General features: G+C 55.5%; 1 protein-coding gene across 4 annotated transcripts; it reads left to right on the top strand.

Annotated features, from left to right (window-relative positions):
• PHF19 (PHD finger protein 19) lies at positions 1-19729 on the top strand. Of its 4 annotated transcripts, XM_086683864.1 has the most exons (16): positions 216-336; positions 801-920; positions 2745-2945; positions 3434-3515; positions 6130-6225; positions 6716-6816; positions 7361-7509; positions 9067-9162; positions 9922-9990; positions 10195-10315; positions 11817-11884; positions 13401-13562; positions 14122-14209; positions 15000-15085; positions 16084-16179; positions 17264-19729. In XM_086683864.1, exons 3-16 carry the CDS (start codon positions 2760-2762, stop codon positions 17604-17606), a joined length of 1743 nt encoding a protein of 580 aa, XP_086539990.1. In that variant the 5' UTR covers positions 216-336; positions 801-920; positions 2745-2759; the 3' UTR covers positions 17607-19729. The 4 variants fall into 4 exon arrangements, with proteins under 4 accessions (XP_086539989.1, XP_086539990.1, XP_086539992.1 ...); XM_086683863.1 differs by lacking the exon at positions 801-920 and having other exon boundaries at positions 1-336; XM_086683866.1 differs by lacking the exons at positions 216-336; positions 801-920 and adding an exon at positions 943-1473.
• Positions 19730-23890: the final 4161 nt, after the last annotated feature.

The following is a 23890-nucleotide window of genomic DNA, read 5'->3' as shown; positions in this document are numbered from 1 at the left end:
GCTGCGGGGCCCCGCGGCCGCGGGCTCCAATGGCGAGGCCGGCGCGGCCCCCGCTAATTACATAAGCGGGACGTCAATAATTCGCGGGAAAACGCGAAAAAGATGGCGCCCCGCGCCCGGGGGGCCCCTTCCTGAGCGCCCCGGCCCCTCCCTCCCCCGCCTACCCCCCCTCTTCCCCGCGGCGCCCCCGCCCCGCCCCGCCCCCGCCGAGACCCCGACCCCGGCCCCACGGGCGGACACTCGGCCGGGCAGCCGCGGGCCGCGCGCAGCCGCCTCCGCCGCCGATGCGCCTGGTGGCCAGACTCCAAGTGGGACCGGCCGACACGCAGGCTCGCGGTAAGCTCAGCGGGGACTCCCCGCCACACGCTTCGCTCCCGGCACACGTCCCTCTTCTCGAAATCTCCCCGGACTGCGGCGGGCCGAGCGCCTCCGGGGGTCGGGGTGGGGGGGTTGGGGTCCCGGGGAGCCGCGCGCCTGGGGCTGTGACGGGGGCGAGCGGCGTCCGCGGGGCCGGGGAGCCCCGCCCGAGTCCCCGAGCCTTAGGGGGGCGTGGGTGACAGGTCGCTGCTCCCTAGCCCCAAATCTTGACTTTTCGCGTTCGGGGAGGGGGGTGGGGCGGGGTGGAGACCGACGGGGGCATTTGGGATTTTGCTCACGTCCGAAGTCAGGCTGCAGCAGGACTGGGACGGGGGAGGCTTGGCGTCGGAGCGACTGAAGAGAGGAGCGCTTGAACCCGAAGGGGGTACCTCTGCAAGGTTGTTTTTTTTTTTTCCCCCTTCTGAACACCCTTTTTTAAAAAGCCAACGGCTGCCCTGGGAGAGGCCCCGGCGCATGAATCATCCTCGCTTCCTGCCCCCGCCCGGCCCCGCGCTCCGGGTGCCGCGGATTTGAACTGGACGCCGACGGGAACCCGCAAACAGGCATTTCTTTGCAGATGGGTTTGAATCAGCCAATCACAGCCCGCGGGGGCCCGCCCCGGGAGGATGGAGGCGCGGGGAGGGGGCCGCCACCCGGGGGCCCCCGCCCGGCCAGTGGGGGCGCGGCGACCGGGCCGGCTCCCAACGGCGCGAGGGGGGAGGAAGTGTCAGTTTGTGAACCTGCCGCGGCCCGGGGCCCAGGCCCCGCGGGCGGGGACTTCGCAGCGCCTGGGAGCCAGGTGGCAGGGAGAAGGCAGGGATTCAGAGCGCTGACCCTGCCCAATGCCTGCGCTGCCCTGCTGTCCAGAAAAGGGCAGAATGGCCTGCCGTCCAGAAAAGGGCAGAATGGGTGTGTGGGGTGGAGGGGAACGTGGCCACACTATCGTCTGGGGGGCCAAGACCCCAACAGTGCCCTGCCTGCCCCATGGCCCCTGACATGCGCACGCATGTATTTCATTTCATATACACACTGACATACTGCTGCAGACATCATCAAGCCCAATCTCACGGGAGTGCACATGCACTCACACAGAAAAACACACAGAATTCTCTCCCTGTCTATAAATAATTGTAACACCAGGTGCCGGTGCCATGGCCGGGGGGAGGGGACCAGAGTAGGAGGTGCAAGGCTGTGTTTTGGCTCAGCAGGGAGTGTGTGGAAGGGCACTGAGCCAGGTGAGCCCAGAGAGGGGAGGAAGGGGCCTTGGGGAAGGCTTTCAATGCCAGCAGAAGACATGGGGGAGCCACAGAAGGTTTCTGGAAGGGAGCCTAAGAAAGGGAATTGGGGGCCCTGGGGAAGAGTCTGGTAGGAGACAGGAAAGCAGGGAGTGACCTGCACTGGGCGCTGGTGTCTCATTCCCCTTCCTAGTACCCAGCAGAAGTGAGCCTTCCGAACCAGTTACCGAATGAATGAATGAATGAATGGCCCAAGCAAAAGAGGCCTGAACCAAAATGGGCTTGGAAGAGAGGGGCCAGATGCCAGAATTCACTAGGCTTGAAGTTGGCCGACTGTGGCAATTCACTGGTTGGAGAAGTCTAAAGATGCTCGGGTTCTGGGGACCATCAGTGGTACCATTAGCAGAAAGAAGAGAGCATTGGGGCAGTGGCACATGTCGTAGGATGGTGAGAGAGACAGGTGTGCAGAGAGTGACCAGCAGTGACTTCACTGTGTGGAGCACATTTGCATCTGAGTAGAAGCATAGTGAGTTTAAATGTCCCAGAATTGGTTTTCATTAAATCACCTCATAATTGAGAACAGAAAGGGGGATTACAAAAGACACAGGTGGCCAGTCTATACCGGGTCACAAGCCAGCTAGGAATTTTCCTTCCTAGGTGACTTTCCTTGGGCCAGATCTCAGGGCAGGGGCAGAGAGGGGGGAGAGTGAAAACTTTCCGCTGCTCCCCTGGAGAAGACCCTCCACTCAGATAGCCCGTTTGCTTAAGGGAGAGAGCTTCAGGGTCTTAAGCCTGGGATTCAGGCCCCCTGGGTGCGGAGACCACTCTGTGGATGGTTGAGGGGTTCGTTGTCTTTAGAAAGCAGCATGGTATGGGTGGGAAAGAGAGGTGGGGTTTAGAATCAGCCCACCTGGTTATGAATCTCAGCTCTGCCTCTGCCCCACTGGCCACTTTCCCTTGCCAAGCCTCAGTTTCTGTGTATAATGGGAGTAATAATGTCTCCCTCGCAGGGTTGTCATGAGGCTCCAGTGAGATAATAGAAGTGCCTGGCACATAGCCCGGGTTTCGTAAGTGGTAGTCTCCTTCCTTCCCCGGATGGACTTCTGGAGCAGGGGAGTGAGGAGTAAAAACCCTGTTCTCTTTCTCTTCCAGTGTCAGGGGAAGCTGATGGAGAATCGCGCTCTGGACCCAGGCGCTCGGGACTCCTATGGTGCCACCAGCCACCTCCCCAACAAGGGGGCTCTGGCAAAAGCCAAGAACAACTTCAAAGACCTGATGTCCAAGCTGACGGAGGGCCAGTATGTGCTGTGCCGCTGGACGGATGGACTGTATTACCTCGGGAAGATCAAGAGGGTAAACCTTTCCTCCCGGGCCCCAGTTCCGAGGCTCAGCCTCTCTGCTCATCCTCTGGCCTAGGCCTCCCTTCATCCCCCTCATCCTCCAAAGATGAACATGGAAGGAGCCAGAGTCTGCTCTTGCAGGTGCCGTCCTTAGGGCCAACATCATCCAACCAGGTCTTTAGAAAAGAGCTCTGCTATCCTACAGAACAAAACAAAGGCAGGTTGGAGAGGATCTCAGATGACCACCTGGCCTGTGCTGTCCTCAGCATTTCCACCAAGTTGTGGTCCCCTGGCCCCTGACCGTGCGGCTCCAGGGACTGGGCGCGCACTACCAGGAACTGCTGTCCTCCTTCCCCTTCCAGCCCAGCTCTGCTTTCTGGAGCGCAAGGAGTGGGTGTAATCTCTCTGTCCTGCAGGGGCAGAAATGGGAGAGGAAGACCACGTCCCAGTGGCTTTTCCCCAGCCACTTTCTCACGTTACCCCTCCCTCTCCGTGCCCCAGGTCAGTAGTTCTAAGCAGAGCTGCCTGGTGACTTTTGAAGATAATTCCAAATACTGGGTCCTGTGGAAGGACATACAGCATGGTGAGTACTCCTAAGAGCTTGGGCCCCCTGCCCCGTCCCTGGCCCTCTCTCCTCCTCCACTTCCGTTTTGTCCTCCTGTCCTTCTCTCTTGCACTCCTGGCACCTGGCCTTGTCTCCCCACTCCCCACCAAGCCCACCTGAGAAGACGGTAAGGTGGCTGGTTGTGTTTTTACACGGAAAAGGGCTTCTGACATCTGTCATGCCCTTGATTACTCCCATGTCTCCCCTGTCACAAGGGAGGCAGGAAAGGCGGAGAAGGTGGTTCGGGAAGGTGCCGGGAGAACTGGGATGGGTCTCAGGCCCGTGTCTGCTTTCTTGCTGTGCTTCACCCCCTGCTGCACGAAGCTGTGGGTCAGTCTGGGGCTAGGAACGGGGAGGGGTCCAGGCAATCCAGACAGGCACCTCTAGACGTGAGCACAGTGTGCTGTACCCCCGTGTGAGGAAACCGAGCGGAGGCAGCTCTAGCCTCGGTGGAAAGCCAGGAGAGCAGAGACGGACCGGGCAGGGTGAAGATGATCATGCCTACGCGGGGCTGGACCAGCTTCGGGGGCGAAAGGGAGCTGGGCTGGGTGCCACCCCTGCACTTGGAGAGCTGACATCTTCCTGTCTTGCCACCGCTATCCCTTCCCACGGACACGACAGACCTCGCTAAGCAGTCACGGCACTCTCATATTTCCAACGTGGAGCTCCAAGCGGAGGCTTAGTAGACCTCGGACCAAGGTTTAGCTCGCTGCTGGCTAGCTGTGTGTCGTTGGGCAAGTGACGACACCTCTCTGAGCCTGTTTCTTCATCTGAACAATAAGGAGATGATGAAAATACTGGACTCCCAGGGTGGTTAAGTGAGACTCCACGTAGAACTCTTAGCCCAGTGCTCCGGAGTTACAGGGAGGCAGTCTCTAAAGAATTTGTTACTGTAAGAAATGATCTCAAGGAGCCTGCCAAGTAGAGGCCGCAGAACCCAGCCAGTTTGTAGAGATTCCAAACTGCCCTTTTCTCTAAGATGTTGTGGCTAATGTAGACTTGGAGGTTCTTCTCCAAGCTCCCCTCACCCTCAATTTATAATACAGAGATTCAAAGCAATGAGGAGCTCTTCTCCCAAGTTACCCTCTTATTGAAGACCCAGAAAGCCAACAGGTGAGAAAGACCCCTCAGCAGACATTGAGTAGAAGGTCCTGCACGTGCCAGGGACCACACGTGTGCCACCGCCCCTGGGGAACAGCTTGTCTCCCCCTCCAGACGACTGTGCCTCACCGGCAGGATGGGGCCCTGTCCTTGGCTGTGCCCAAGATGAGAGCACAAGGCTGAGCAAGCCGTAGTTATCGATTACTTAAGCTTGTTGCTTTATTGGTTTATATCAGTGGCTTTACTTCCTGAAGCCAGTGCGGGCTTAGTGCAGCCCCTGCCTGGGGGCATATTGTGGGATAAGAGGCAAGAGACTGCGTGTTCATGTTCAACAAACATGTCTTGACCACGTGTTATGTGCCACACACTTTATGAGGTCCTGGGGATATCGTGAGGAGCAGCTACCATTTCTGCCCTTAACAAAACTTTTAGTTGGCTGGGGGGAACCAGACAGAAACATGTTTCAAAATGTATTAATTTATTCACGCAAACCTTTCACACATAAATACACTTATTCTTCAACAATAACCACCCCTCCCCCGCAAAAAAAAAGCAGAGAAAAAAAGAGATGAGAAAGAACTTGTAGATTAGAAGCAGTTGAACACATTTGTGGGGCACCTGGGTGGTCAGTCAGTTAAGCATCCGACTTCAGCTCAGGTCACGATCTCAGTTTGTGGGTTCGAGCCCTGCTTCGGGCTCTGTGCTGACAGTTCTGTGCAGGTTTAGATTCTGGGTCTCCCTCTCTCTCCACCCCTCCCCTGCTTGTGCTCTGTCGCTCAAAAATAAATAAATGTTAAAAAAAAAAAAGGTTAATAAAAAAAGCAGTTGAACATACTTGAACTTACTATATTTTTATATAAGAGACCATTGGAAATGTGAATAGTCACCAAATTTGTTGGTGATAGTAAGAAACCGTTTTTAATTTTTAGGTGCAATAAAGGCACTGTAGTTATGTTTTTGTTTTTTAAAAGAACATCCTAATCTTTCAGAGATACATACTGAAATATTTTCAGAAAATGATTAGGTATCTGGGAAGTGATTCAGAGTAATACAGGAGGAGAAAGTGGGTGGGAATATAGGCAAAACAAGACTGGCTATGAGTTCTTAATTATTGGTAAGAACATGGAGTTTCATTAGAACATTCTATTATTATTAACATAAAATTTTGTTTAACAAACAAGCTAAATTAGGCAGGAGAGGCAGCGTGATATGGTCAGAAAGAACAAAGGAGTTGACGTTAAAGAGCCATGGGTTTGAATCCGACCTCTCCTACTTAACTTCTGGGACTTCTCAGAGCCTCAATTTCCCCACCTTTAGAATGGGCTAATGATAATAGGTACCTCAGAGTAGTTGAGATTCAGTGAGTTGGCCCATGGGGCCCAGCGCCACGTCCAGTAGAGGCTCAGGAACTGGAGGGTGATTTTTTTAAACTCTTCTAAGTCCTGCTAGTGAGCAGAACCTGACCCCGAGGGCCTCCCTCTCTCCCTTTCAGCTGGCGTTCCAGGGGAGGAGCCCAAGTGCAACATCTGCCTGGGGAAGACCTCAGGGCCGCTGAATGAGATCCTCATCTGTGGGAAGTGTGGCTTGGGTGAGTGTGGTGAGCAGGGCACATGGGAGGCCCCCACCCGCACTGGCCCCAAATGGCATATGCCTCGCTACTGGGATCTTAGCCGGCTTCCCGTTTCTCTTGGAGCTCCAGAGTGACAGGGGGCCAGTCCATGGGAATGAGGGCCCAGGGAAGTGACCCCTGGGGAGAGCTGGGGCTCCAGGAAAGTGAGACAAGGTATGCAGTTTGGAGCTCCCCCTAACCCAGTAGAGAGGAGGGTGGAGAGATGGGGCACAAAGGCTTAAGCCAGGTTGTCGTGCCTCCCCTACTGGGTCCCAGGCTGTCTTTTAGTCGCCTGCTTGGACGCCAACTTGGCTGCCTTGGTGAGCGTCGCCTGCCAGTGCCCTGGCAGCTGGTAGGCACCCGGCTCCTCCTAGCTGCTGCCACCCTCCCCAGCCCTGTGGCCTTTGGGCTGCCTGGCTTGGGGTCAGTGCTTCCCTGTGGGCGCTCAGCAGCCCCCTCTCTTCCTCAGGTTACCACCAGCAGTGCCACATCCCTATAGCAGGCAGTGCCGACCGGCCCCTGCTCACACCTTGGTTCTGCCGACGCTGCATCTTCGCCCTGGCTGTGCGGGTGAGCCCTCCCCCCTTGCAGCCCCTGCCTTTCCCCACGCCAGTCTGGGAGCCTGGACTCCCTGGGCTCCCACCTGACAGCAGGTCACAGAGCCTGCACTTTGGAGGCAGACAGCCCTCCTGCCACTGACCAGGGAGCGGTACGTCCTTGGCAGGGTTCCTTAGCCTCCCCAAGCCTGTTTCCTCAATGGTAAAATGGATATGGGTTGGTGCCAGGGGTAGGTGGCCCCCAATAAATGGTGCTCTACTATCAAAAGACAAAATCCATGTAAGCAGCCACCCTCAGTACCTATTGGTTATTATTGTCACCTTTCTTGCAGCGTGCGACTACTAATACTGTTGTTAATAGAGATCTTTCTGGGATGGAGAGAGCATAGATTTGGGATCGATAAGAAAAAGCTTCTTGCGTTTCTGACAACGTTGGAATAATTGCGGGTCCCCGAGTCAGCGTTTCCCCCGTGCTGGCCGCACGCAGACCTGTGTGGCTGCGCCCCCCACCCCCCACCCGGACCCCGCCGCTGAGCCGGACCCTCATCTCCCCGCAGAAAGGCGGCGCGCTGAAGAAGGGCGCCATCGCCAGGACGCTGCAGGCCGTGAAGATGGTGCTGTCCTACCAGCCGGAAGAGCTCGAGTGGGACTCGCCCCACCGCACCAACCAGCAGCAGTGCTACTGCTACTGCGGCGGGCCCGGAGAGTAAGGCCGCGGGGGCGGGGCCTCCGGGGGCGGGGAGGTGGGCGGGGGCTCCGCGGAGGGGCGGGGCCCGAGGGAGCGAGGCTGGAGCTCAGGCTGTGTGGCTCCAGGAAGGGAAGGAAGTGTGGAAGCGCGGCTAAGAGCCTAGCCCCAAGTGTCCAGATCCTCCCAGCCCCTTGGGGCTGTGTGCAGCTCCTGAGTGCAGTCCTCATCGCAGTTTTCCCGCTATACGGTGTGGTGGACAGGGTGCAATTAGATCAATTCACATAAAGGCTCATGCAGTGCCTGTTACTTGGAAGGCACTTAATAAATGTTAGCTGTTACTGCTGGTGCATGGAATTGAAGGTAAACCTTGCTCTTGTCCGAGCCAATGAAACAGGCTGCCGGTGAGGCATTAAAGTACTTTGGCCTGGAAGTGTGCAAGCAGGGGTAGGGGGTCATATGTCAGGGATGCTGTGGACGGGATTCTTGCCCTGACTATAGGACAGGAGTCTTTGATTGATTCTTCCTTGCCAGCCTGGGCCTCCCTGTAGCCATGGGGGGTTGAGCCTGCTCTCTTGGCCTGACTGCACCAGACCTTGTGGCAGGAACCACAGAAGTGACAGATGGGGACTCTGCCCTCAGGACATATCCGTATGGGATGCCCTAAAGTCCTGAATCTTAGCCCCTAGCTCTGTTGACAACCAGTAGGTATCTGAAGGCTGGGTTTATCCAGCCTAGCAGGCCAAGGGATTAATTACCTTGGCCCCATCAACTTCCCTGGGTGTGGGGAGGTCTATAGGATAACAGAGGAAGAAATGCTTATAGAGACCTTAACAGAATTGAGGCAGTGGTTCTTAGTGCATCTCCCGCCCCCCTCCCCCCCCCCCCCGCCCCCGCAAAAGATTGAGTAGGTCTGGAGTGGGCCAAGGAATCCTCGTATTTTAACCTGGACCCCAGGTGATTCTGATGTTCACGGTCCATGGACCGCACCTGACAAGTTATGAATGAAGCATCGGTTGTCAGTGAGGAAATACCACTTTGCTCTTTGTTCATATTCAGTGCATAGTTGTTGAATGGCCATGACAGGGTAGATACAGTACTGGGTGAGAAAAACCAGACATGGTGCTGCCCATGGAGCTTACAGGAGCCATTATATTCTTGCCAAGTCTCTAGGGCAGACCTTCCCATTGCGGTAGTTTTTGAGAAGCTGTGTGTGGGGCCCAGTCCAGAGATGGGGACTCCGACTGTGTCATGAGGAGGGCAGGCTTTGAAGTTAGGGAGGCCAGGGTTTGAATCACCATCCACCATTTGCTTCCTGAGTGACCTTGAGCAAGCCATTTAAGCTCGGAGTCTATAAAATTAGGGCAGTGGCCCATCTTTTACCAGAGGGTGAGATCAAACAATATAGCATATGCCTGCTCCCTGGACCTCCCCCTGGCCCAGCCTAAGTGCTCGGTAACTGTGAGTTCTCTTCCTTTTCCCCCGGTGGAGTGCAAGTTTGTGTTGGGAGAGGTTGCGGAGGCTGATGCCTGGCTAGCAGTGTGGGCCTGGCTGACCCTGGCTCCTCTGGCTCTCCAGATGGTACCTGCGGATGCTGCAGTGTTACCGGTGCAGGCAGTGGTTCCACGAGGCCTGCACCCAGTGCCTCAATGAGCCCATGATGTTCGGAGACCGGTAGGTGCTAATCTGATCCACTTCAGCCTTGAGGGGACAGGGGACAGCGGTGGCGGTGGCTCTTTCAGACTGCCTGCCAGGCCCTACGCAGGTGGGGGTCTGTGAGGTGGGCGCCTGTCCATGGGAGGCAGCTCAGGGTGAGGGAGGCCTTCTCAGTAGAGGGCTGTGCCGGACCACAGCCCCAGTTGCCATTGACTTGTCGGGGACCTTAGACAAAGCCCCACCTCCCGAAGCCCCAGTCCCTTCCTGAGTCTGGGCGGAGGGGGAGGGATGCAGGAGGCCCTGCCTCACCCCTACCCAGGCTACTAGAGGAGCCACTGGGAGCTGGATGATTGATCTGGCTTCTAATGAATGGGGCTAAGCTAACAGAAGGCTTCTGTGTGTCACACCAGATATTGCGTGTCTTGGTTGGTGTGTCAGGATTGTGATTGCGTGTGTGTGCACGTGGGTGTGTGTGTGTGTCTCAGAGGGGAAGAGGGTGCCCACTGCAGCCCAGCCTAGCTCAGCTGGCTCTGAACTCAGCCACACTCTGGGATAACGGCGTTTGGGAAAGAGTTTGGCATAGGGGAAGGTCGGGAAGTATTGTGTGGTCTGTGTCCTGCCCCGTCCTAGCCGCTGCCTCCTGCAGGGACCACTAGTCGTTGGAACGAGGACAGCACTCACTGTGGGAAGGCCGGTGGGGAGCAAGGGTGGGCGAGGGCTGGGCTAGGGTGGGGTGTCAGCCCCTGCCACCACAGGCCTCTCTCCACCTTCCTCCAGGTTCTACCTGTTCTTCTGCTCCGTGTGTAACCAGGGCCCGGAGTACATCGAGCGGCTGCCCCTGCGATGGTGAGACGGGGGGGCTCGCTCGGCCAGGCCCACCCCTGTCCCCTCCCAGCTGCTCCGCTCCCACCTCCCTCCGGGAACAATTCCATTTCCAGCCACCAGGTCCCAGCCTTGCCCCTGCCCTTCAGCCTGGGCCCCGGAGGCTCCAGCCCGGGCTGGGCAGGCTGCCGCCTCACCCCAGCCCCACCTACTCACCCCCTTGCCCAGGGTGGATGTGGTTCACCTGGCCCTCTACAACCTGGGGGTGCAGAGCAAGAAGAAGTACTTTGACTTTGAGGAGATTCTGGCCTTTGTCAACCACCACTGGGAGCTCCTGCAGCTTGGCAAGGTATGCAGGGCCACGGGAAGGCAGAACGGCCAGAGTTCATTCCGCAGTGGGCTTACCGAGGTCCAGAGAGGTGAGAGGTTTGCCCAGGGTCACACAGTGCAGGACTGGTGTCGGGGTCTCTTGAGGACTCACCCTTCGGCAGCACCACCTGCCTGCAAGGGCTGTTGGCTGGGAGAAAGACCTAGAGCCTTGCAGCTGCCACATCCCCTGGTCCAAGCCTCTGAGCCCTTGCCCTGCGAGGGGCTTCCTTGACCCGGGTTTTGGCAGCGGGCGGATTGGGGCCACCCTGACTCAGCAGCAGGGGGCCGGGGGTGGATCTGGCTGCAACAGGGCTCCCTACAGAGATGTTGGACCTGCTCCAGATTACCTGGCTGCAGTGGAAATTGAAGTGGGCCTGCCCTCTGCTGATCTTACTCTGAATAGCAGAAGTGGTCAGCGGGAGCCTGCGAGCCTGGGAGCTGGGCAGTAAAGTAACAAACCACAGACTTTCAGGAGGTCAGAGGTGGCCAGCACAGCTTTGGAGCTGAGCCAGGATTGGAGCCAGGGCATCCCAACCTCTCTCATGGTGGGGCCATGCCCGTTTTTCCCTCACAGCAGCCTTAAGAATCCTCTCTACCACTCCAGAGTGGGGCATATTCTCTACTGACTGCCAGAAATCTTTCTTTGATGAGACAGGAATTTACCAAAAACAATTTTTTTAAAAAGGATGACCCTTTATGCTTTGCAAAAGCTTTTCATATAACAACATCTTCATTTATGGTGTTTGATGATTTATAAAAGCCATACGTGTGGTAAAGCCTTAAAAGACAGATAGAGCTGGTGTTTTTAATAACTTTTTTCCTGATATATAAAAAGAACATACATGTTCCTGATAGAAAAATTGTTAAACGCCAAAAAGCATAAGGAAGTAGACTTTAAAACGTCACCTACCCAGCACACCACACAGAAACAACTGCTACTAATGTATTCCATCCTTTCTTCTGTGTCTGTTTTTCCTTTTTCCTTGGCTTAGGTTATACAGTAAGTAAAATTTTAAATCATCTTTTTTTTTCAATTCATATTATATCATAAATACGTTTCCATATTCCAGAAAGAGTTTTCAGCAACATTTTTAATGGTTTCCTTGGTTTCTAGCATGGTTTACTTAGTGCTTTCCTTCCTGTTGGGCAGGTAGTTTCTTGCCCACGTTTCATATTTGCCCGTCATTAGGAACGACGCTGCAGTGACCATTTTTGTACTTAAAGCTTTGTGTTTCACGTTAGATCTCTGTGATAGATCCCACGGCGTGGCATTACTGGGTCAAGGGCATGGGCATTTTTAAAGCTCCTGATACATCTAGGATGGGAGTTACTCTCCCCATTTCCAGAGGGAGAAGTGAGCTCAGAGGTGAAAAGATTTGGAATCCTGGAGGAAGTCAGGGTCCTCACCCGGAGATTGCAGGGAGGGGACAGGGGCCCCCATGTGCCTGGGTCTGACTATCCTGCTGGCTGCTCTCCCTCAGCTCACCAGCACCCCCGTGACGGACCGAGGACCGCATCTCCTCAATGCGCTCAACAGTTACAAAAGCCGGTGCGTGCTGGGAAGGGAGCGCGTGCATGGGCCCTCCCCCCCCTCCCCCCAACAGGTGGGATTGGGTGTAAAGCATCTTCCGGCCTCGTGGTCTTTGCTCAGCCTGTGCTCCAGCCTGGGTGTCCTGCCCCTTCTCTTTGACTAGATGAGTCCTACCCATTCTTCAAGATCCAGGGAGCACTCCACCTCCTTTGTGATGCCTCCCCTGAGCACTCCAGTGACCTGATGCATTTTGGCCCTGGGCTCGGCTCCACAGGGGGTACACCCCTGATCTCTGAGGGCCCGTCCTGCTCTGGCCATCTGTGGTTCTGGGCCAGGCACTGAAGGTTCCATTCATCGTCTCTTGGGTGGGCCACAGCCTCCTAGCTTGTCCCCAGCACCATGTTTTCCCCTCCAGACTTCTGACTCCTCAGAACCTACATCTGGCACATCCCTTGCTACTCCTGCACAGAATGCCCAGGCTCCTGAGCACGGCATTCAAGGCCTCTTATGATGAGACTCTGCCCACTCCTTCTGCCACTGATTCTTTGCTTTATTCTGGGTGTCAGCCATTCTGAATGCACTGCTCTCCCACTCAGTGCTTTTGCTCAGATCCCTCTGTTTGACTAGGATGCTCTTCCATCCATTTCACTCATTTGTTCCGTGAACAGCTTTATGTTTTTTAAACGTTTATTTGTTTTCGAGAGAGGGAGAGAGGGAGAGAAGGAGGGGCAGAGAAAGAGGGAGAGAGAGAACCCCAAGCAGCCTCCACACTCAGCACAGAGCCCTACTCAGGGCTCGAACTCATGAACCGTGAGATGACAACCTGAGCCGAAACCAAGAGTTGGACCCTTAACCGACTGAGCCCCCCAGCCGCCCCCAGGAACAACTGTTTATTGAACTGCTACTCTGCGTCAGCCCTTTGTGGATGCTGAGGACACAGGGAGGAATAGGACATGGTCCCTGCTTCTGTGAAACCTCTCCAGACATCGCTAGACAGAATTAGCCACTCTATTTTCCTTCTGCCTTCTCACTATTCTTGAGTAGTGGGGCTTCCTGCCCTCCCTGTAGATAGTCTCTTGAGGGGGAGGACTGTCTGAGTCACCTCTTCACCTCATGGCAGCTCGGCTAGTGTTGGAAGGATGAGGGAAGTACCTGGAGGTGTTTCCAGTCTCCCTGGGGAGACCAGAGAACAGAATGGTGCAGGATCCAGTGTCTTGGCCATAGCAGTTCCACTGAAAGCTGGAACTTCCGATAGAAGGTGACCTTGGGGCTGGCTGAGGGAGAGGAGGAGCAGCAGGAACCACAGACATGCAAGAGGAAGGATGGGGGGGACCACCAGCCACATCCCCAGCCACCACCTGGGACCCCTGGTCCCATAGGCCTTGAGGAATCAGCATCTCCATGGGCAACTCTGGATTTCAGTTCTGGGTCCAGGGAGACAGAGAGTAATTTTAATGCTTGACTCTCCTCCCCAGGAGGATGGACCGACAGACTCCAGAGCTTTCTCCTCCCCCTGTCCACCCCCTCCCCCCAGGTTCCTCTGTGGCAAGGAGATCAAGAAGAAGAAATGCATCTTCCGCCTGCGCATCCGGGTCCCGCCCAACCCTCCAGGGAAGCTGCTGCCCGACAAGGGCCTGGTGCCCACTGAGAGTGTGGCCTCCTCTGAGCTGCGTAAGAGAGGAAAGAGCAAGCCTGGGTCAGTGCCTGGGGACCGAGCTCGGGGTCTCCGCTGCTCCCGGCTCCAGCCCCAGCCTATGTGCTGTGCGGTGGGCCCAGAGACCACAGTGACATCCAAGCGAGCAGGGAAGAACTCCACCTGGTTAGGCCCAGCTGGAGGCACCCTGAGAGGGCCAGTCAGCGGCTGGACTTGATCCCCCATCTGGGATTTCTTCCACCGCGGCCCCTATTGCCTTGCTTGGAGGGAAAGGCAGATCGTGAGGCCCCGTCTTGCCGGGTTAGAGCTGAGGCAGAGAGGGAAGAGGAAGCGAGAGTGTGTACGGGGTCCCTAGCTCTCCTGGCCAAGCTGAGCCCCTCATCCTGGGCGCCCAGGGCAGAACATCCTTCCCTCTTTTCTGCCCACCACACCCCCCTCCGCACCCTCCTACACCTGCTGCCTGGAGGATGTGCCCTCCCCAGACAGCCCTGTGAAGGAGCGCCTGTCCCTACCCGCCCTGCTGTGACCCCAGCCCTGCCTCTCCTTCCTCCGGGCCTTCAGGCTCTGACCCAGCCACCCTCTCCCCTTTCTGTCTCCACAGTTTGTTGCCTCACGAATTCCAGCAGCAGAAAAGGCGAGTTTATAGAAGAAAAAGATCAAAGTTTTTGCTGGAAGATGCTATTCCCAGTGTTAGTTTCTTGTTTTCTTGCTCTCCACGTTCACACACACGGTCAGCACATTAATTAGGGATTCCTCTGCAGGAAACTAAGCACCCCAGGCCCCAGGGACTCTCCCACATCCCTTAAAGGAAAAGCCAGTTCCTTCTGCAGCAAAACAAGCAAAAAACCAGGCACTTTGAGACCACCGCTTTCTCTCCCTACACTCTCCCACGACTGCTTTCTCTCCCCAAACTCTCCTGAGAAGCCAAAGGGGGCGGGGCAGGGTAGGTAATATCCTCACCTCCACAGTCCAGTGGGGACACTGAGTGCCAGGGAGGGACAGTGACTTTCCTGAGGTCACACCTCAGCCAGTGGCAGAGCCCAGCCTAGACCCAGGGCTCCGGAGCAGTCTTTCCTTGGCCCCGCATCCTTGCTGCAGCCCTCCCTGGAGGACGAATGCTAGCGATGCTCACACCTCCCTGTCACCTGACAGCGAGCAAGTTGCTTTTACAGCCAACATCTCATTCTTCTGTGCTTCCCAACACCTCTACCAGGGAAGCACGGCAGGTGTCGCTGGCCACCTTTTGCGGTTCAGGTAACTGTGGCCCAGAGTTGGGAAGGCCATGTGCTCAGCTAGGGACAGGGCTAGAAACGGTCTGATGTGGCTCCCTGGTCAGACAGAATAAAGAGCGAGTGACGAGTCTAACCCCCGGGAGGCCCAGCCCTCAGAAACCCTGTGTGGCCCTCAGCAGAGAGGGTGCTGTGGGGGGCGGGTCTGATGCTCACTGACCCATCTTCCTGCTCCTTCCTGTGTCCACAGAGTGACTTTACCTCAGCCTGGAGCACCAACCACCACCTGGCCAGCATATTTGACTTCTCGCTGGACGAAATTCAGAGTTTAAAAAGGTACCAACGAGGGACCCGGCAGAGAGGGCTGTTCTGGAGCGTGGGGTAGAGGCAAGCAGTGAGACCTCCATTCCCTGGCAATGAAGGAAGGCTCTGGAAGGGGCAAATGAGAGAGCCTTTTGAGGGAGTGGAAGGTCCCTTGGGTCATTCTAGTTAAAAGGGTCCATGCTGCATGAGGCCTACTGACTAGGCTGCCTGACGGGTCTTCCCATGATAGAACTTTCAGCACGACATCCTCCTGCTGTAGGTGTGCGGGGCTCCCAGGGACAGCTCCCCAGAGCAGGGTCAAAGGCCGCCTCGCCTGGGCCCTCCCTACCTGTCCAGCCCCTGTCCTGCTTCTCCCTGCCCTCACACCATATACCAGAATTACTTTGGCCACCCTGCATTCCCGTTCCTCTAGGGAGCCTTCCCTGGCCCTCCCCAGGCTGTGTTGGGTGCTCCTGTCTGTGTATCCCCATAGCTCCTCATGCTCAGTACACCCACGGGGAGGGGACACACAGCCCACTGTTCTGTTTCTGGAAGTGTCAAAGGCCAGCTGGTGCTTCCTGAAGGAGAGGAAGGGCTTCAGTCAGGCCTGGGCTGCGGCCCCTACGTACCAATTACTGACTGCGGCGTCAGGGTCCTCCAGCCTCTCTGCACCTCCCACCTGTTTCCGCGTGGTTGTTAGGAGGCTCGAACGGGTGCTGGAAATGAAAGCCCTTTGGGTCTATATAGCACCCAGGTGGCGGTGGCCAGGCTCCTTAGTGCACCTCTCGCCACGGGGGCGGGTGTGGGGGGAGGCTTCCTCTAGTGTCCCGAGGCTCCTCGGGCTCTGGAGGCCGCTGCGTAGGAGATGGACAGGCCGAGGAGCAGCCCCTGCAGGCACGGTGGTGGGAAGCGCGGTGGAGGGAAGGCGGGCCTTCGCTGGGCCGGGGGAAGGGGGCGGCGCTCAGGGCCGACTGGAGGGTCCCAAGGGGTGCCGAGGGCCGGCGGCAGGCTCACCCTCTCCCCCCTCGCAGCGCCAGCTCGGGCCAGACCTTCTTCTCCGACGTGGACTCCACGGACGCCGCCAGCACTTCCGGTTCGGCTTCCACCAGCCTCTCCTATGACTCCAGGTGAGCTTCCCGCAGGATGGACCCTGTCCGTCGTCCCCCTGCCGCCTCGCCTCCCCCTGGTGCCGTGTGGCCCACTCTGTGTGCTGGGGTGTCAAGCTTGGGGCCCGGGACCATCTGGTTCTGATGTGGGCCTTCAGGTGGCTCTTCATCAGCTGCAGGTTATGTGACACTTGTGGCCGAGCAGTTTCGGTTCTAGGGCTCTACCTGCCATGATTTTGCCTGTCTCTACCCCTGACTACAGGGTCCCCTGCTTCCTGGCTGTCTAAATCTGGTGTCTGTCTTCTGGGTCACTAAGGAAAAGAGCCACTGATTTGGAAGCCTGAGGGAGGGGAAGATGGCATCCTGCAGGGTCTGGGGTCTGGGAGAAGGGACAGAAGTGCCTGGAGACCTAGCCAAGGGTGCAGCCTGTGTGGCAGTAGCTGGTGCTCAGCAGCACGGGAGGCTCCTGTGACTGTATGTGAGGACTCTTGTGCCTTGGCGTCTATCAGAGCATCTCTAGTTGTCGGTCTCCTTTGCTGCCTCTGGATTTGTAGTTATTTCCTCTCGTTTCTTTGGTTCTCACAAGCTCCCCGGGGCTTGGCTTCTAAGCATCTGTGAACACATGCCTCCTCTTCTGTGTTTCCCCACCACCTCTGTCTCTTCGTCTGTGTGTGTGTCGCCCACGTACATCTGTCTGTCTGCAATCCAAGACTCTGGGTACGAGGCCCGTCAGTCCCTCCCTCCCATCCCCCACCCCCTCCGACTCCCCAGGGAAGGGCCTCTGCAGTGCAGGTGCAGGCGAGGCCTCTGCGTGGCACTCGGGAGGCGCAGGGTGGCACCCCTCCACAGTGCTGAGGTCCTACGTGGAGAGTGTGCACTTTTAGAGCCGGACACACCCGGGTTTGAATGCCTGGCTCAGCCACTCGCCCGCTGGTGGCTTCTCCTGTTCGGCCTCCTTGGGACCGTGGTGAGGACGGTGGTGAGATGCTGCAGCCCCCTGGGGCCCGGCCCGGTGCCTGGCGCCCGGGAGGGGCCTCAGGGAGAGGGGCTGGTCAGCATCGTTCCACCCCGTTCCCGCCGTCTTCCTCCCCCCACCCTGACGCAGACGGACAGTGGGCAGCCGCAAGAGGAAGCTGGCGGCCAAAGCGTACGTGCCCCTGCGGGCAAAACGGCGGGCAGCCGAGCCGGGTGGACGCTGCCCCTCAGACAGCAGCGCGGAGGGGGCTTTGGGCCCCGAGCGGCCGGACGAGGGCGTCGACAGCCACACCTTCGAGAGCATCAGTGAGGATGACTCATCCCTGTCCCACCTGAAGTCCTCCATCACCAACTACTTTGGCGCGGCCGGGCGGCTAGCCTGTGGGGAGAAGTACCAGGTGCTGGCCAGGAGGGTCACGCCCGAGGGCAAGGTCCAGTACCTGGTGGAGTGGGAAGGGACCACCCCTTACTGACAAGCCCCAGGGGATGCCGGCAGCCCGTTCTCTCCAGGCCCGGGCAGGGGAGGAAAGCAAGACAGCTGCGAGTGCCTGTGGCCGAAAGGCCCTCCCGCCTGCCTGCCAGGCCCAGGCCGGCGCCTCTCTGCGTGCCTGTTCCGCTCTTGGGCCTCGTCAGGCTCGCCACCCCTTTGCCTGTGTGTCTAAGGTCCCACTGGCTGTCACTCAGTGTCTTCACACTCTCCCTCCAACCGTTTACCTGTAACTGAATGTGTGTCCCCGTGGCGCTAGGACCCTTCTCCCTGAGGCCCGAGTCTTTCTCTTCGTCCCATTGTGTCCCTTTACCTCTCTCCTACCCTGTTTGGGGGGGGGGGGGGTGTTTACACACCTACGCACACATGGCTGTCCCCGTACCGGATGTCCTTCACAGCTGACCCGCGGGCAGCCGGTCGTCCCAGGGACCACGGTGTGCGAACGGGAACCTTCAAGCATGGCTGAAGGTGAAGAGGACGCCCCTCCGAGCTTTTCCCTCCCCCCTCTGCTGCCCCTCCATGCTGTGAGAGTGGGAGGCTGCCTCTGCCGGTGAGGCAGAGACCCCGGGGCTCTCGGGATCCCAGGAGCCAAGAGTCTGGGTCTCTGCCTCAAGGCACCAACACCAGAGCCCGGTTAGTACGGCTGCAGGTGTCGGCAGGTGTCGAGGTCCCAGAGCTGGTCCTTTCTCTGGCCCCGCCCCTCATCGTTGCCGAGGTCCTGGCCTCAAAAACTTGCGCGACAGGAAGGGGGAGGAAAGGAGACCTCAGGCTGTCTCCTGTGCCTGCCACCCCCAGACCCACCTCACACCCAGCCGAGCGATACCCACCCTCACAGAAGCTGCCATCCACACGTGCGCTTTCACCCTCGCAGCCTACACACCACCCGCACGCACACACGCGCACCCCGCTCCCTCCGGTGCCAGCCTGGCTCCTGCCCTCTGCTCTCCCGTGGCCCTCTTCAGGGGCCCTGTGCTGCAACTAACTGTGAAAGTCCAGCTCCGGCCCCTTCGTCCTGCCCATGAACCAGCTAGGACCCCACAGGGAGGCGTGGAGGGCGCACACCCTCTTCCTCACCCCCTGCCGCACCCTGAGACTGACAATCACTTTTTGGGACAGGTTGGGACTTTTAAAAGGCTTGTGTTGTTCAGTCCCCCCAAAGGGAAGCGGGGGCATAAGTAGAATTCTTAGAACTGACATTACAACTCATACCATCTGGAGGGAAACCAAAAATGAGAAGGGGAGGGGACCCCTCATTTTTGCTGCTTCCAGAGATATTAGAAACTGACCCACTTGATTGGAAAGTAGGAAGAAGTGCCTTGACTAGGGCAGGGGGTGGACCAGATGGGGACCAGCCTTGCCAACTGCCACCGTGGCCTCCAGCCTGGCTGAGTTCTGCAGGCTGCCAGCTGCAAGGCGAAAGTGGGTGAACGAAGGGGCGGCAGTGGGGGCAGCGGGCCTGGGGAGCTGGTTTTTCCGTGGCTGTGCCCAGCCCTCCCCAGCTGTGCGCATCATGGAGTCCCTGAGATTGTTCAGACGCCCCTTGCCTTAAACCTCAGCTCCTATAGTGCCTTTCACACGGGACCTCACCTCCTGCACGTGGCCCACCCACTCCCCTCTGCTTCCCCAGCAGGACCCAGGCAGGGAACAGCTGGGGTTGGGCCCAGTTCTCTCCCTTCTCAGCCCCACAGCTGCTGCCACGGAAGCCCCCCCGCTGGGGCCAGATGGAAGGGGAGCCGAGAAGCCAGCCCCAGCCTAGCAGGGGTGTGGGACCCGGCATCCAGTCTGTGGCTTCCTGCCTGGCTTCGGCTTTCTAGGTCTGGGAAAGCACTGGATGAGCAAGGCCTGCCACAGTGCACCTGTACCTTCTCTACTCAAGCTCCAGAGAGACTCTGGGCCGGAAGAGGGGAGGGGGTGTCTTCCTCACTTGGGAAGTCAGCGTAAGGCCTGGGAAGGCCACCCTGGCTCCACACCCCAGCATTTCATTCATAGCAGATAATAGCTGCATTACTGCCAACTGACCTTATAATAACCCTGTGCACCTTTGAAAAGATTTATGGTTTTGAATTGCTGCTTTTAATAACATTTGTTATATTAAAGTTATAATTAATATGTGTGATTTATAATTTAAAAGCTCCCTTTGAAAAATTAACTATCTTCTCCCTGGTGAATGAACCGTCTATCAGCTGTTGGGTACCGGGAGGAATGGTCTGGTTTCTGGTCTTGGTTTCCTGGAAACTGAGGAGGCATGACAGGACTCCATCTGGCCACCTGCCACTCCTACCCCTCCCTCCCACATTCTCCCCACAATATTCTCACCTTTACCACCAACAGGATGTGGAACTTTTTTTCTACTGTGAGTACCTGATCCATGGGGGCAACAAACAGCTGAGGGCCATGAAGTAAAGATGGGGAATGACCTCAAACTGACCTTATTAAAATAGTTAACGTACAGCCGCTCTAAAACTACTTAATGCACGCAGTCACACAATCCGAGAAATCTGGTGTTTATGGCCTATGCCACTCCAAGCAGGTGCCTTTGCTTTCCTCACCCTCCAGATGCCAGCAATAGTCCCTGCTGAGTTTAGCTCCCAGGTGTTTGGAGGAAACCCTTCTACATATACGTGTGATGTGATGGGTTATTACTTTAAACTTGTCTAAATTTGGGACAGTTGGAAGAGAGAAAAATAGGCATGAAGAGATAAGAAAAAAATCAGCTATAGGGAGGTTCAGGTCATTGGTTCAAATGGATTCTGTAATTACAGGGACAAAGTGTAGCCTGTTAATCACCCTGAATGTTCATGTCTGCACTTAAAAAAATTCATTAACCGTCGCTCCCACTTGTTTCTACCATGGTTTCTGGTTCAGCCTTTTAGCTGCCCTTGGAACAAAACCACAGCTGAAGCCAGGGTGTAAGGGGGTGGGATTATTCTTTGGGCTGCCAGCAATGTGATGGAATGAAAAGTGAATGGTCTGAGGGGTCAAGAGACCTGGGTTCTAGTCCAAGTTCCAAAGTGAACAGCTATATAGACCTCCTGAAAACAACGGTCCTGCCCAGGCTGGAGAGTGCCTGGTTCTTCGTAGTCTAGGTTACTGATTACAAATTTACAACAATATTTACTTTGGAATTTAGGAGCAAGAAATTAGAATTCTCAGAAATTCTCTAAATCACAAGTTATTCTTGAAATACTTGAAACATTCCCCCCCCCCATTATCATAGATATCTGAAAAAAATTTAACAGGAATATTAAGCTTAGCAGTAACTACAAAGAACTGTAGCCTATAGGGAATATTTAGACACTGGAAACCTCCAGGGAACATTACTGGCTAGTATTCAAGTAACATTCAAATATCCTAGCAAGGTTAAGAATACATGGAATCACGTGTCAAAATTGCTAAATTAAAATTTATTTTGCTTCCAAAGCTTATTTCTTCAAACAAAGCTCATAGGATTTGTATAAAGTATATTATGTGTATTAACTTATTTGTACAAATAACTCAGTTTGCAGCAGATAGGGCTCGACAGACACACCTGGGACATGGCAACAATCGCAAGCAAGATTCATTGGTGGGTAACCATTTCTCTCCTGCCCTGGGTCCCTCCACCCTCAACTCCGTGTGTTGGTATTTCTTGCTCTGTTTTGATTTGATAGATTCCTTCAAACCAGTTAACATCTTTATGCTTTTAAGCGTTAGTATTCACAGATAATTTTAGTATTGTTTTTCATTTCCTCAAGTGATTTTTTTGGGGATTCTGGATTCAAAAAACATACCTTTCCTAAGAAATGCTGGGAAGGAATTCCTGCATGGAGCCACTCATCTAGGTCCTATCCCAGGTCCACAGGATGACTCAGGGGGCAGGGTGGGGGGCAGTGTGGTCTACGGTGAGTAAGCTGGGAGTCACACAGACCTGCAGAATCACTGAACTCCTCTAGTCCTGTGCCCTGATGTGCAGAACAAAGATACTGTCACCAGGCTCTGGATCTGTGGGGACAAGTAAACACTGCAGTACATTTTCAAGTGCCAGACCGATTACTGTATACATGTTTTCAGAACGACTCACCCTTCCTTTAGAGTTGGCTACAGTAGGCTCTCTGGGCGTTTGGCCTACAAAAGGGTATGTCCAACCTCTGAAAGAGGCAGTAAGAGCATCAGATCTAGAATCAGACTTGGGTTCAGAGTCTAGCTCTGCCACTTATGTTAGGTGTCATGCTCCCTGATCTCAGGATTCTTCTGCAGGCTGCGGAGAACACTGAGTTAAAACCAGCAGAGAGCTGGTATTTTGTTCTCTCCCATTTCCTGTAGGTAACTATGACACTGAGGCAAAGGAAGTCCACCAAGAAAGCTTTCTGTGCACAGTCAGCATCGAAAATGACCCAATGAAGGCCAGAAATAGGAAAATCTCCTTTGGAATTAGTCCCACTTTAGGAAAGGTCAAGGAAAAGCAGCTGGATTTTGCCAGTTCCATAAGTTAGAAAGTAACTGGGCTATAAAGCTTTATTCAAATCCTTGAAACATCAATTTGGGAAATATTTGCCAAACCCTGTGGAAGAGATCAAATTGATTCAGACATACTCTTGACCTCGAGCAGCTCACAATCTAGAAATAGGAGGCTGGCTGTAACGCACAAGGATAATAGGAACACTGAGGCCGGAGAGATTCCTTCCAACCCAGAGGGAGCCTGCCTTGTAAAGGAGTAGCCAGATTTCCCAGGTGTTCGTGGAAAAGGGCACTCCAGGCGGAGGGGATGTCCGGAACGCAGGAATAACTTCACATAGCATACTGGAGCCATCCACTTGCCACAGTGGGCAAGGAGAGGTGGGCAGTGGAGATGGGAAAAGCGAGTTGAGGCAAGGTTATGAAGGGCCTTGAAAGGCAGACCAACAGACTGGGCTCTAACCTGAAAGCAACAGAGGCAGTCCGTCTGGGGTCCCCAAAGCGTTTTCAGCAGGGTTTACTTCACACCAGATTTTGCTGTGTATCAGAAACATCTGTTGTAGGGGGCACCTGGGTGGCTCAGTCGGTTAAGCATCCGACTTCAGCTCAGGTCATGATCTCGTGGTCCAGGAGTTCAAGCTCCGCATCGGGCTCTGTGCTGACAGCTCAGAGCCTGGACCCTGCTTCGGATTCTGTGTCTCCCTCTCCCTCTGTCCCCTCCTCCGTCACGCTCTGTCTCTCTCTCTCTCTCAAAAATAAACATTTAAAAAAATTAAAAGAAACATCTGTTGTAAAAAGGGACATCACCAGTATCATTCTCTCTGTCCTTCTCCTGAGGTAGCCCTCCAAAATCCCTACTGGCTATCAAAAAAGGATCCTCTGGAGCTTTGGAAGGGCCTCGGCCTTAAGTCCCTACAAGGTGTTCCCAAAGGGCCCTGGGAGAGCCTCCATTTTATATTTGGAGGAACTAAGGTTCAAGAAGCACAGTAGGTGTCAGAACTCGAGCCTGGCACTAGCTCTGCACATATCCTTCCCTCTGGGAAGACCCAGGATACCAAAGAGGCCTGTGGACCCCACAGTCTCCCCAGAGTGGGGTTACCTCGTGACAGATTCCGGGAGGGAACCTAGGTCAATCTTTCTCCTCACCCTAAAGGGGTGCTGCCTCCCCTGCCCTCTTTCACCTGACACCCGGGAGCAGGCATAGCAGAGTACCAGACACACGGTGAGCGGTCTTGGCTTTACCGTTCTTAACACGCCACCCCCTTGCCAGACCTCAGTGCAGTTCAGTTCCTTTGGTAATCTATAAAATGGAGACTGGCTTAGACCCCTGGTTTACCAGCTTTTATCAAAGAAAACTCAAAAAAACTTACAAGGGAGTTCAATACATAAAAGTGATACAAGACAGTTCTACTGGTTGAGGTATATATTGGTTGAGGTACGGGTGGGGAGCAGGTCTCATACCCTTACCCCACCCAGGAAGCACCCAGGGTACCGTACCTTCTGTGGACCGCTAGCTCAGGGGAACAAGTCTGAAAAACCCTAGTCTAGCAGTTCCCCAAGGTTCTTTCCTACTTTAGGATGCTCAGTTTCAATGCTCAAGTGACCAGGTTAGTACCCTGGGCTCAGAACCTAGGTCTCTAATGAGCAAGGCACCAGAACCTTCTGATACCTGTCACATTCAGGCTAGGAGGAGTCTAGACCTATATCCACCCACAAAGCTGTGTCTAAGCCCTAATACTCCTGCAGTCCTATCCCCAATCACAAAGCCCATTCCCACCATTCAGGAATAACAAATACCATCTTTAGTTACAAAAAATAACCCTGCTTGTCCCTGAA

The sequence above is a fragment of the Puma concolor genome, chromosome D4 (assembly GCF_028749965.1).
Source record: "Puma concolor isolate L17-30 chromosome D4, mPumCon1.1.hap2, whole genome shotgun sequence".
NCBI lineage: Eukaryota > Metazoa > Chordata > Mammalia > Carnivora > Felidae > Puma > Puma concolor.
The sequence above is the reverse complement of the archived record's forward strand: the minus strand, read 5'-3'. Positions and strand labels throughout refer to the sequence as shown.